Source organism: Hippopotamus amphibius, chromosome 17, assembly GCF_030028045.1.
Source record: "Hippopotamus amphibius kiboko isolate mHipAmp2 chromosome 17, mHipAmp2.hap2, whole genome shotgun sequence".
In the NCBI taxonomy this organism is placed as follows: Eukaryota; Metazoa; Chordata; class Mammalia; order Artiodactyla; family Hippopotamidae; genus Hippopotamus; species Hippopotamus amphibius.
The window spans coordinates 48,039,576-48,052,942 of record NC_080202.1 but is presented as its reverse complement, the minus strand read 5'-3'; the positions used below and the strand labels follow the sequence as shown (position 1 = coordinate 48,052,942).

Sequence of the window (13,367 nt, the reverse complement as noted above, 5' to 3'; positions counted from 1 at the left end):
GAGCTGGAAGGCTAACATCAGGTTTAACTACTCCAGATTCCTTGTTATATATGGGGAAACTGAGGCACTGACTGAGTCGCAAAATACTCTTTCTACCGCCTGGATGCCTCCCACCCCACCAAAGTGCCAGCCTGGGCCTTCTGGTCCCTATCCCCTGCCTCGCAGCCCCTACCCCACGCCTATCCCTCCCCACCTGCCTGCCCAGGACCACCCAGGCTGAGGGGCAGGGAGATCCCTGGATCCTCAGCCTCCTCTCCCTGAGTCCAGACCTTCTCCAGTTCCTCCTGCTGCTTTTTGAACTTCTCCATCATCTGCTGAAACTCTTCCTCTTTCTCCTGATCCTCAGCCAAGGTGGCCTCGTTCTGCTCAGCATATGCCATGGCCACCACCGCCAGGATCAGGTTGATGAGGTAGAAGGAGCCCAGGAAAATGATGACCACGAAGAAGATCATGTAGGTCTTGCCGGCTGCGCGAAGGGTCTGGGAGTGGGGAGGGAGAGGGAGCGTCGCAGGGCACTGCCTGCGCTCACCTGGGCCCCTCTCCATACACCCATTGCTCAGATAGGTATACAGAGAGGGTCCCTCACAGAGCCTGGCAGTTTGAGGGCCTGAGGCAAGGTCTGGCCATCCTTGGCAGGCTAAGCCACGTTCTGGGGCACTTCAAGATATATACTTGGGACCCAGACCTTCCTGGTCTCCTGCCTCAGAGACCCCTGAGGGCCCCAGCCAGACATCTCGAGATCAGAGAACCAGGATAAAAATTGGTGAATGTGGACTCTGGGGTCAGCTTGAATCCTAGATTTCCCATAGTGCCTGGCATCTAGTAAGAGCTTGGCAAATAGGAGCTATTATAATAATAATTATTATATATTATCATAATTAATAATTTAATTATATTATTATAATTATAATAATATAATTATAATAAAATGTATATTTTATATAATATAATTATAATATATAATATATAATTATAATTATTGTTATTATTAACATCATCAATATTTGAAACACCACCAGGGGCCAGAGGCACTGTTGCTCCAGACTCAGCCTGCTCACCTGCAAACAGTGGAAGGTAAATTCTTGCAAATGGGCTGAGTTGGATTCTAAGCTGCCCTACTGGCTACTGTGAGACCTGGGAGTCTGTGCCCGGCTCAGATCTCAGCTCTTAAGGCAAAGGAGGGAAAGGAAGAAAAGGCTGGGGCTCCGATCTGGGCAGGTACCTAGCATCAGAGGGCTCGGAGAACCCCTACGTAGGGCCATGGCGGGGGTCCCATGGAACGGACGGCCTTGTTAGGGGCCCCGCCAAGCCCCGAGGAGACCATGGAGATGGAGGGAGGTGGCTGTAGGGCTGAGGGCCACTGTACCAGCTGGAAGAGGTTCTCCCAATAGTCCTGTGTCATGAGGCGGAAGAGAGCCAGGAAGGCCCAGCTGAAGGTGTCGTAGCTGGTGTAGCCGTAGTTGGGGTTCCGCCCGGCCTTGATGCACTCATAACCCTCGGGACAGTGCCTGGGGATAGGAGGGGGGCGGGCTTTAGGGAGCAAGGAGAGTTCCAGCTGGGGGACAGATGGGGGGCCCCAAGAGAAAAACGTCTTCAGTCTTGTCTGCATCCTGAAAACCGGAAAGGGTACCACCCCTGCCCATGAGTTTCCTTTACATTTCCATCCACCCCAGGTCCTCGTCCCTAATACGCCCCCATCTTCCGACAACCCTGGGGCAGTTTTTCCCACCCACCCACCTCCAGGGTCACTCACCCAGCATCACTGCTGTTCCCACAGAGCAGGGCGTCGTTGGAGCCCTCCAGGAAATAGAAGTTCCCTTTGGGAGTCAGAGGCCACAAAGGAAACATGTCACCACACGGACACTGTGGGCACAGTACCCATTGCACACCTGTGGACACATCTGTGTGGACCACACACACCAAACGGATGCTCCCTGGGTGCCCCTTCCCTCTCCTTTGAAGAGAGCTCCAAGTCCCGAGGTGTCTGGGTAGATGCATTTTGCTGTCAGCGCCTAGTGTGGGGTGCCGCGGCGGGCACGGAGGGAGACATGCACATGTGTGGATGGGGCTACCATGTACCTGTGCAGGACCTCTGACTGAGGGGTGGGGACGGGGCTAGAATCCAGGATGCCAGGGTGAAGAAGGGGGACCATTTTCTAAGCTGCCAGAAGGCACCGTGCGGAGTAATGGTGGCTTTGTGAGAATGCTGTCTTGTGCGTGTGTGCCTGTGAAGTCTGGCTATGTGAAGAGGATGTGGGTGCCTGGTGGCGGCCCTGCCAGGGGGCAAGCACGTGGTGTGATGGAGAACAAGGAGTACGTAGGTTAGGAACTATGGATTGTTGCTTTGTGTGGCAAAAGCTGTAGGATTTTCAAAGCCATTTGGCATTTGTTGTCACATAAACTCTTTGAGAAAGGTATTGTTGTCTCCCTTTTCTAAGTAAAGATTCTGAGGGTTGGGGAGATGAAGTGACGTGTCAGAAGTTACCCGAGCTGGTAAGTGATGGATTTACGCTCTGGTCTTCCCCATGCTCTTTATCTCAGAAGGCGTGGCCATCGGGGCTGGGAAAGCCCCCACTGGCCTCCCCACCCTCCGTCTTACCTTCATCACTGATGTAGGTGTCCCAGTCAAAGGTATAGTTGTTGGCCCAGCTCTCCCGGCTGTTCCAGGTGTCATTGCCGTACCAGGTGTCATTGCCGTACCAGGTGTCATTGCCGTACCAGGTGTCATTGCCGTACCAGGTGTCATTGCCGTACCACGTGGTGTTGGTGTCATTGAAGGGCGGAGGCCAGCGCAGGCACTTCTGCCGCAGGTTTCCCATGAAGAGCTGCAGCCCCACCAGGGCAAAGACACTCAGGCAGAAGACGGTGAGGATCATCACATCGGACAGCTTTTTCACTGACTGGATCAGGGCCCCCACGATGGTCTTCAGCCCTGAGCACAGAGAGGGGGAGTGCGTGGGGGTAGGCAGGCCTGGGGATACCTCACTGACTCAGCCCCGCCCAGCCTTTGCCTGCTCCATCCCCTTCACGCTTTGGCGTACTTGGGGCACTACCTCCCCAAAGCCTGCCCAAATGAGTCCCATGCTTCTCTGATGACATCCTCCATCTGGAGCCTTGAATGGCCACAGCCTCTCAGGCACTAGAAGAAGGGACTGTGAAGACTTCACAGGGTGTTTCCGACTCAGAGAGCAACACCCAGACACACAGTGGAGCTGAGTAAATGTGGCTAAGTCAGCACTCCCAAAGTGTGTTCCTTAGAACGCTAATCTCGCAAACTGTGCCCTTAACCAAAGGGGTTCAGTCATGGTTGGAGAAGGCTGAGCTCGGTAGCGCCTGTTTGGAGGGTCCTTATGTAGATTAGCCTATCAAAGGCTTGGAAAAGTCCTACAGACACAAAAACTTTAATGCCACATTTCAACTTATTTGACACAGAACTCTTTCTCTCTTTTTTTGGTAATTTTATTTTATTAGTGGTTTTTTTTGTTTGTGTGTGTGTTTTTTTGGCTGTGTTGGGTCTTCATTGCTGTGTGTGGGCTTCTCAGTCCGGTGGCTTCTCTTGTTGCAGAGCACAGGCTGTAGAGCATAGTCTCAGTAGTTGTGGTGTACGGGCTTAGTTGCTCCATGGCATATGAGATCCTCCCGGACCAGGGATCGAACCCGTGTCCCCTGCATTGGCAAGTGGATTCTTAACCACTACACCACCAGGGAAGTCCACAACCCTTTCTCTGTTAATGCCTGTTAACGCCCAAGGAACAGCAGGCTTCACTCGTGAAGCTCTGGGCTGACTTTGCAATATCACTGCATTCTGCCCCTCTGGAGGAGCAAAGCCATAACCAAATCATATGGAATTCCAGGCTCAGAGTCCATCACTTATAGAAGAAACTTAACTTCTTCCTTGGGCCTAATCAGAGTGTCTCTCACTTCAATGTTAGTTTATTTCCTTTTCTTATCCTGGTATGAAAACAGATGCTCAGCAGCCTGCTTATAAAAATCCTCTGAGCTCTGAGGATGCTGGGAGCGTGGCACCAGAGGGAAGGCATCGTGGCCTTGACTCATGGGCCAACATGCCATGTGGCCTTCGGTAAGCTCTTCCCACCCTGATCCCTCCTTCCTCAACTGCAGTTCCCAAGGGCTTTGGACCCTCCTCTCTTAGAGGAGAACTAGGGTTCTTTCTAGCACTAAGGCTTCACAATTTCCCCTCCTCCCAGAGGCAGTTCTCCATGCCTCTTCAGATCATCTTTCTCTCCTTTAATGAACCTTCTCCAGTTTCTCCACATGCTTTTTAGAGGGTCCATATGAATCAGATTCTATGTATTTCATGCTTCTTTATGCACTGCTTTGGAATTGCCGCCGCCTCACTGCTCAGTAGGTGTGTGGTGCGTTCCTCATTGAGCCCTCAGGGCTGGGACTTTCCATCACCGAATCTCTGTGTCTCTCTCAGGGGGAGGTCTCTGCTCTGCCTGGTCTGCTTATTTTATTTAAGACACATACCCTGTGCCAGGCATGGTGCTAAGTGCCTTTTTGCTGTCAAGGCTTCGAATTCTCAAAACAACAGGATGAGTGGTACTGTTCTTTTCCACATTTTACACATACGGAAACTGGAGCAGACAGGGCAGCCGCTCACCCACAGTCAAAGTTAGGAAGCAGTGGAGGTGGAACTGGACCCAGGCAGTCTGGGTCCAGAATCTGTGCTCTAACCACTTCGCTATGCTGCCTCTCGAAGCCCATCCTCCTATGTGGGGCCCCTTCTCCTCTCTGGCCACGGGGCCCCCTCTATGTCCAGGCTTTGGTGTGGGTCCTACATCACCTGGGAGGGTTGTGACCCTGGGTCACAGAACTTGAGTGCCTGGTTCCAGGCCTGGGTGAGGGGGTAGGCCTGTTGGCCTGGGCAGAGGGTCCCTGCTCCTCCCCAGTACCTGGGATGACCGTGATGGTTTTCAGGGCCCGCAGCACCCGGAAGGTTCTCAGGGCTGAGATGTTGCCCAAGTCCACAAACTCCGTCAGGTACCTGGGTGGGGGGTTGGGGCGAGGGCTGTGTCAGAGCTGGGGGCGGGTGGTAGGGCAGAAGTCATAGCTTCTCCAGGCCCAGAATGAAGATTCCCAAGGACACCTTGGAGTTGGGGTTACCATGGAGATGCGGGGGAACAGTTCAGGCACCACAAGTTTCCTATCGGGGCCTGAGAGGTGGGAAAGACAGGGTAGGAGCTTTGCTGAGGAGTGGGGGTGGCAAGGGTAGCCCAGCTCTCCCAGTGGGTGGGGGCCTTGGGACTGGGGTCCAGGGCTGCTGTGTGTGGTCATGTGTGCTATGTGGGGGGGGGGGGCACCAGGACAGCCTCCAAGCCAGACCCTGGGAATGGCAGCTCCTGCTCTTGTGCAGCCCGCTGTCTGCACGCCGGACCCACAGACCTGCAGTCCACCCTGTGAGGTTCAGCCCACTCAGCTGCCCCCTCCGCCACCTGGCGCCCTCCCCTCCCCCTCGTCAGCCTCGGGACGCCCTCGGGGCCCTGCTCACGCCATCACGATGACGCTGAAGTCCAGCCAGTTCCAGGGGTCCCGGAGGAACGTGAAGCCGTCGATGCAGAAGCCTCGGGCCAGGATCTTGATGAGGGACTCAAAGGTGTAAATCCCTGTGAAGGTGTACCTGGCGGGGAGAAGGCCGGCCAGGGCCAGCCGTGTCACGCCCGGCCCGGGGGGTGGGTGGCAGTGATGGACCTCCTGAGAGGAAGGGCACAGAAATGACATATGCCACCCAGGGGTCTGAGGACACTGCTGAGTGGCACGGTGTGTGCCACTCCAGGGACTTAAGGTGCCGATGGGGGTGACAGTGACAGTGCTTGTCTCCCTGGAAGACAAGGGCCATGTCACTCTGGGCATCCCCAGAGCGCAGACACCTGGGCCGGGGGGCCGGGGGAGGGGAGACTTACTCCACGTGCTTGGACCAGGGAGGCGGGTCACTCATGGTCATGAACACGCAGTTGGTCAGGATGGTGATCATGATAAACATGCTGAACAGCGTTGGGGGGAGGGTCAAGGAAAGTGAGGGAGCAGGTGGGGAGGGGAGGTGCACGGAGGGCCTCCTCGCCCAGAGCACCCCGTTTTGCCCGCCCCCGCCCCTGTGCTGGCCCCACTCGGGCAGGATATGAGTGGATGAGCACCTTGATGGCGCAGCGTCTGACGGTGCTGAAGGGGCTCAGCAGGTAGAGAGCAGGCCTGGCAGAGAAGCGGAAGATGGACTTGCCCTTGTTGAGCACGATGAAGGTCTGCGGCGGGGAGAGAGCTGTGAGGCCTGGGACAGGCAGACAGACAGACGATGGACAGACAGGTGGAGGGAAGCCTCCCGGGCCCAGACCTTCTTGTCGCTGTAGTAGGGATCTAGGTCCTCGAGGGGGATGCCGATGACCTCGGGCGGGGGGTCCCCATAGATAAGGGGCAGGTTCTTGCCAGCCTCCAGGTCGCTGCGCGGCTTCCGCGCGTCCTCCTCAACCTCCATCTGTTTGTTCCGCTGCTGCCGGGCCTCCTCCTCCAACACCCGCCGTTCTATGGCCGCCAGGGACTCCCGGGTGAAGGGGCGCAGGCTCTCGGGGCCCAGAGGCACCACCGTGGGCACAGGTGAGCCGGCCATCCTCGCATCCTGGGCTCAGGGGCCAGCAGGGCGGCAGGCAGCGGGGGCAGCTGCGGCGAGCAGCCCCCGGGATGCGGGGCGGCCACGCCGCCCTGGGCCTGCTGTCCACTACTCACCTCCTGCCTGCCCAGGGGCCAGGGCGGGGGGGTCGGCGCGCAGGCCCTGTTGGGACGGGGGGGGTGTGCCTGCAGGGCCCGGGTGCTGCTGCTGCTGCACGGGGGCTGGACACAAGCGCATCCCCCCCGATCCCCGCACCGCACTCTCCCCAGCAAGGGGTCGGCTGCCCTCTGCACTGCCAGCAAACCAGCCAGATCCTCTTCGGCCTTGGGGACTTGGTGCCAATGCCCCAGTGCCTTCAGCCACCTCCTGGGCCCAAGTTCTGCGGACTGTGTGGCTTCCGTCTGTGGGGACAGAGAAAACCACAGCTGGCTATGCCCATGTGGCCTCTATCCTGCAGTAAGGCAGAAAGGAATCAGATGTGACATGTGAGGGCAGACCCCCAGGATGGGCCGAGGTGAGGGGCCTGGCGGGGTCCGCCTAAAGCAGGAATGGCAAATGGATTTCATCCTGGGGTTATGGACAGAGACCATCAAGATTGCAGCCAGACACAGTGCAAAAAGACTGCTGTGCTTGATTAGTGATGTCTGCCAGGGGCATGCGCGTGTGGTACACCTGCCTGTACTCACCCTATCTGGCCTGGAGAGAAGAGAGAAGGCAGATGTGGGAATGTGGAGAGCTCTGTCCTGAGCGTTGGGGAGGAGTGATGTTGGGTGGGGAGAGGGAAGAAGGAAGGTTCCCAGGCCCTGCCGAGGGTCCCACCAGCTCCCTTCCCCAGGACCCATGGGTTAGATCCTGGGGGGCCTGGAGTGGGAAAATGCTGCGTGTGGGGTGGGGGGCACGTCAGGAGAGCCTGCAGATGCTAACATGGACGAGGAGGACGCACGGGAAAGGTCCTGGGCACAAGGAGATGGACAGTTTCAATGGTGGGGGCAGGGCTAGAGCTCAGGGACTGTTTTTGGCTGGTGGTCCCCATATGAACTGGGTGAATAGAGGGGTCCCCACCAGGAGCTGTAGAGGCCCTCCTGAGCCTGTTCCCTGTGGAAGCGAGACGGTAGGTCACTCATTGCACAGGCCCTGGGGAATGGCCCAGGTCAGCAGGTGGGCGCAGGGACACCACAGCAGCCTGTCACACACGGCCATCACAAGGCCTGCACGGACAGACCCCCAGAGACACCCAGGGCTACACCGGACGGCAGCCCTGTCACAGCGGGCCCAGACGCCCAAGCGGTGCCCCGGCCAGCGCGGGCACTTCCTTTGGCTCGGGCAGCAGGTGGGGAGGGCGGCCCAGGGAGCGGCTGGAGCCATTGGGCGGAGCTGGCCACGCCCCCTGCCTGGCTGCCCAGCTGCTCCCTCCCATCACCCGGGGAGTCGTGTTTCCACGGGGATGACTCTGCTCATTCCTGCTGACCCTATACCTCAGCTGCTCATTGGCCCCATCGTGTGCATGGGAATGTGTGTGCATGGACACACGTGTACACACGAGCGCACACACATGAGCGTGTGTGCCCAGCCTGAAACCACCCCTCACGTTGACCCCGCAGTTGCACCAACCACTTGCCGCACAGCTTTGCTCCTTCATCCCCATCACTGGCCCCACATACGTGTCCAAACAGAAGACGCTGACCTGCCAGATGGCCCAGGAGGGACCACGGCCGCTGGGCACCCTCCCAGTTCACGGGCCCCACTTGGCAACAATCCTCTGGCCTGACACTGCCCCCTCCCTCCTTCACAGGAGCCCACGTGGGACCACAGAAAACCAGAGATGAATAGTCTGGCTTGGGCCCCAGCGCACATGGAAACTGCGCTCACCAGTCACCAGAGGCCCCAGCATTCAGACCCAGTGGTTTCTGTGCAGCCGACCCTCCCTCGAGCATCTCACGGCCACGGCCTTTCTTCTTGAGAGAAGAGCGTGGCCTCCCTCTCTGGCTACTCTCTCTGCATCTGTTCTGTGAGTTCCTCCTTCCCGCCCCTGGAAGATGCTGCTTCTCCAGGGCCTGATCTGCAGCCCTGGTTGCTTTTCACAACAGCATCTCTCCCTATGCCCTTCTCTGCCACGGAAAAACCTGCCATCCACCTGCTTTCTGTGGTTTCTGTTCCCACTTCCCCGATGGCCCCAGACTGGTCAAGTCACAGCTCTCTTTCATGTGCAGTCACAGCATTTGCAGCTTTTAGGTCAATGGTGATTCATGCCCTGCTTGTGCGATTATCTGTGGTCTGTCTCTCCCACAGACTCCTCACAGGCTGGGGTGGGGTCACCCCTGAATCGGTGCCTGGCACATTGGCATGGGACCCACAGGTGGCACAGCCAGTCTGGCACTTCCTCCTGCTGTCCCCCAGCTGGAGCCCAATGGACTCCTCATCTCTCCCTTCGAAATGTGTACTTCATCCTAAATTCCTCTCCTCCTGCCCTCTTCACCAGCCTCGAAGCCACTTCTCATCCGGATGTTTTGTTATGTGAGTGGGTAAATGCCCTCCTTGGCTAGCCCACTTGAGGCAGTGGTTTTGGTTGGTGGTGGCTGGAAGCATCCTGGTGGCACATCTGGCCAGTTCCCAAGCCACACTGAGGCTCCCTCCCAGCACCCACATGTCTCTCCATCCTCCAGGCTACTGCTGCTCCATCACCCCTCACCTGCTCTATTCAAATAGCCTCCCATCTACCTCCCTACCTCCTGGCCAACTCCCCTCCAACCCACCATTCTCATTTCTAAAATCACAAATCTGATCATGTCACCTTCTGCTTAATCCTTCAGTGGCTTTCCATGGCTCAGTAATGCATCCACATCCTCCCCATGGCTCCAAAGGCCCTGGATGATCTGATCCCTACCTCACCGCCCATCCCTTCCTCACCTGCACCAACCGTCTGGCCATGCTACCTCCATTTTCACAAAAGGGTCAAACTGTTTCCCATCGAAGCCCAAGCCTTTGCTTATGGTCTGTTTGCCTCCTGGAGCACTCCTTCTTTTTGTGACCCTGGAGAGCTTTAATTAATCCTTCCAGACTCAACCTACACAAGAACCACCACCTCCAGGAAGCCTTCCGGGGGCACCCTGGCTGAGTGGATTTGTCCTTTGCACCACCAATGTGTCCAATGCTGAGTAAAAGGTTACCAAATGAATGAATGAATGAATGAATGAGAGGGCCCTTCTACCTTAGCCCATTTCTAAGTTGAGCCCACCCTGAACATAAACCATAAACAGAAACTGGATCTCCTCTGATATTTCCCTTCAAGCACTCCCCTCCCGCACCTTCTACCATTCAGCTCAAGTGCCCGGTTGTGTAATCCTTGGCTTTCTTCTTTCTTCAGTCCTTGACCCTGAGATTTCTCCCTCTGCATCAGCTCCTCAGACTTCACCTCCCTCCGCTTCTAGCCTCAGTTACAAGATCCGTCATCATAACCCCTCCCTTGACAATACCCTTAACTGCAGCCTTCTCTCTCCTTCCATCCCCCTCCCCTGGGGAAACCCCAGCCTACCTGGCCCAGCTGTGCTCTTCTTGAGGCAGCCCCGGAGCTGCTGGACGCCGCTGCGGCCGAGGCAGGACCCGGCTAGGTTCTCGCTGCCTTCGTAGTTATTAGCTCTGGGTTTGCACTCAGTGCCGCCCTCCAACGGCAGGTTTCTCCGTGAGTCTTGCTTTTCCACTTTTTGAGAACAACTATTTCATGCCTTCTCTTCTTTTCTCAATACCTCCCCACCCCCCACCGTCCTGCCCACGATGCTCCCAGCGGGTGACTTTGTCTCAGTCGTCATTGAGAAAACTGGATCCGTCGCACACAGACCAACAGAACTATCCTCACTGCCCACCCCATCCTCCTCGGGCCTGTAATAATAAAAGAAGAGCCAAGACCAGGACTATCACTCGGGCTCCGACCCCTGACCCCGCGTGCCTTCCCAAGGACTTCCTTCTCTAGTTATCTTCTCTCCCTCGCACCACCAGCCCTTTCATGTCTATGACCAGGCACGCCCATCTTCAAAAGAATGGCAGCGGTGACAAAAACCACCCTCCGGGCCCCATGCCTCCCTTCACGCTGGCTCTGTTTTTCTGTTCCTCTTCACGGACAGACTTCTCGGAAAGTGTCTACACCAGCTGTCTTTACTTCCTTACCTTTTGTTCCCTCTCCTACACATTCCAACCTGGCATACTTTCCCCCACTCCACAGAAGTGGCTTTTGTCAATTCACTAGCACCCTCCCTGCTGCCAAGTCTGCTGAACACGTTTCTGTCTTCACCTCCCTCAGCCTCGTGGAAACATTCAACCCACTTGGCCGCAGCCCCCTCCTGGACAGGCACTCTCCTCTCAGCCTCCATGAGAGTTCACCCATGGTTTACCTCCTGCCTCACTGGCTGCTCCTTCTCAATGTCCTTTGTTTGTCCTTCATCTCCCCAATCTCAGGGCTCCGTCTGGGTCTGGGTGGCATCATTCCTATGACTTGTAGGTAGTGTTATAGCAGCACGTTAACCCTCTCCTCTGAACTCCAGACCAATATATTCAACTGGACCCCACCGTGTGCATAGCTAACAGGCATCCAACCGACAGCATCTGGAAGGAAACATTTGCCAAGGACCTACTGTATAGCACAGGGAACTCTGCTCAATATTATGTAACAACTTAAATGGGAAAAGAATTTGAAAAAGAATAGATACATGTATATGTATAACTGAATCACTTTGCTGTATACCTGAAACTAACATGACATTGTTAATCAACTATACTCCAAAATAAAAGAAAAATTAAAAAAAAACAGAAATATATTCTCAAAAAACAAACAACCCAATCAAAAAATGGGTAGATGATCTGAATAGACATTTCTCCAAAGAAGACATACAGATGGCCAACAGGCACATGAAAAGACGCTCAGCATCACTAATTATTAGAGAATTGCAAACCAAAACTACAAAGAGGTATCACCTCACTCTGGTCAGAATGGCCATCATCAAAAAGTCTACAAATAATATATGTTGGAGAGGGTGTGGAGAAAAAGGGATCCTCCTACACTGTTGGTGGGAATGTAAATTGGTACAACCATTACGGAGAGCAGGCTCCGCTCCCATAAACGGTTGCAGCCAACTATGAAGCTTGAGGACCCAGTCCACCCAAGACTGGCCTCATTGCTGATATCAATTTCAAAGTCAGGGGTCTTTAAGACCACCGTCTTACCCATAGTCTTCCTCAATCCAGGAAATAGCACCACCATCCAGCCAAATCCAAATTTGCTCAAGTCAAAAAACTGAGATGTCTTTGTGGGGATTGAGATGGGATGAATTGGGAGATTGGGATTGCCATATATACATTAGTAATAAGAAAAAAATATCAAATTGTACATTTTAAATATATGCAGTTTATTATATGTCAATTACATCGCAATAAAATTTCTTTAAAAAAAACCAACTGAGGTGTCTTTGTGAATTCTCCTTTTCCCTCACCTCCACATTCAGCCTGTCCAAAGTTCTATTATTACCATCTCCAAAATACACCCAACTTCTCCTTTTTCCCCTGGTCCATTTCACAAAAATTTCTTGCAATAGATACCTGCGTTTGCCCCTGCCCTCTCTAAACCAGTCCCAGAAAGCAGCTGGTGCTGTTTTAAAAACAAGAAACTAATCATACAGTTTCTCCTGCTTAAATTTCTCCACTAACATCCTGTTGTGCTTAGAATAAAACCCAAACTTCTTCCAGTGGCCTCCAAGGCCCTGGTGATCCAGCCCCGATCTACCTCTTCACCTTTGCTGATCTGTCCTCCCTGCCCACTCTGCCCCAGTCCTCCTGGCCTCCTTCCAGCATCTTGACCACCAGACTCATGCCTGCCTTTGGGACTTTGCTCTCCTTGGGGCTCTTGTCTCCTCCCACTTCCCCTGGCTGTTCCTGCTCACTCCCAGGTCTAGGCTCTAATGTCCCTTCTCCAGGGGGATTTCTCCTCCTCAATGCTCTATCATAGTCCCCTGTATATTCCTTGACATCATTTATCATAATTTGTAATCACTTGTCTATTGGCCTAATTTGTTTGTCTGTCTCCTCCACTAGACCGAAATGCCAAGAGAGCAGGAACTGTGTCTGTCTAGGTCACTGAGGCCAGTCCCAGTGCTGGGCACAGAGCAGACACTCAGTGAGTGGTTGAGGCCTTTGATATAGATCTTTCTGGGAATAAAATGATTTCTGATAGATTTCATCCATTCATTCATTCATTCATCCATCCATCCACCCACCTACCCAGCTATTCATTCTGTTCATAAGTCAGAAGCTAAGCCAGCCCTGAGTAGGACACAAAGATGCATGTGCTGGGCATCCTGCCTTCCAAGAGCTGATAGTTGGGGAGAAGGTGGACATGAGCACATGAAGCCACGATATGAGGAGAAAGCAATGCCCACCCTAAAGAAGGGAGTTGATTGTGCTACGGGAGTTCAGGTGGATGAGTGGTGACTTCTAGGCTGGGGGCAGGAAAGATGTGACTTTTCAGTTGGGTCTCAAAGGATGAGTAAGTTATGAGCACAGGGAAATGGAGGGGAAAGACACTCCAGGGAAAGGGAACAGCCAGAGCAAAGGCAGAGGCAGGACACAGGGAACTGCTCTGTGTCAGCCTTTGCGGGGCATGGAATCTGTTTAGGGGTTTGGGGGAGGTGGGCTGGGCAGCTAGGCCAGGACCTTTAAGACCATGTCTAGGAGTCTGGATATCATCCTGCAGCTTTGGAGA

General features: G+C 54.5%; 1 protein-coding gene across 1 annotated transcript in view; it reads right to left on the bottom strand.

Moving 5' to 3' along the window:
- The window catches only part of SCN4A (sodium voltage-gated channel alpha subunit 4), a 28,768-nt gene extending 22,146 nt beyond the window's left edge, over window positions 1–6,622 (bottom strand). Inside the window, exons 1-9 of the mRNA XM_057715223.1 lie at window positions 6,350–6,622; window positions 6,143–6,260; window positions 5,925–6,015; window positions 5,513–5,641; window positions 4,917–5,008; window positions 2,600–2,932; window positions 1,754–1,817; window positions 1,367–1,508; window positions 270–479 (exon numbers count right to left, since the gene is read on the bottom strand). Of these exons, the coding sequence (XP_057571206.1) occupies window positions 270–479; window positions 1,367–1,508; window positions 1,754–1,817; window positions 2,600–2,932; window positions 4,917–5,008; window positions 5,513–5,641; window positions 5,925–6,015; window positions 6,143–6,260; window positions 6,350–6,622 (1,452 nt within the window). The remainder of the gene's footprint in view (window positions 1–269; window positions 480–1,366; window positions 1,509–1,753; window positions 1,818–2,599; window positions 2,933–4,916; window positions 5,009–5,512; window positions 5,642–5,924; window positions 6,016–6,142; window positions 6,261–6,349) is intronic.
- Window positions 6,623–13,367: the final 6,745 nt, after the last annotated feature.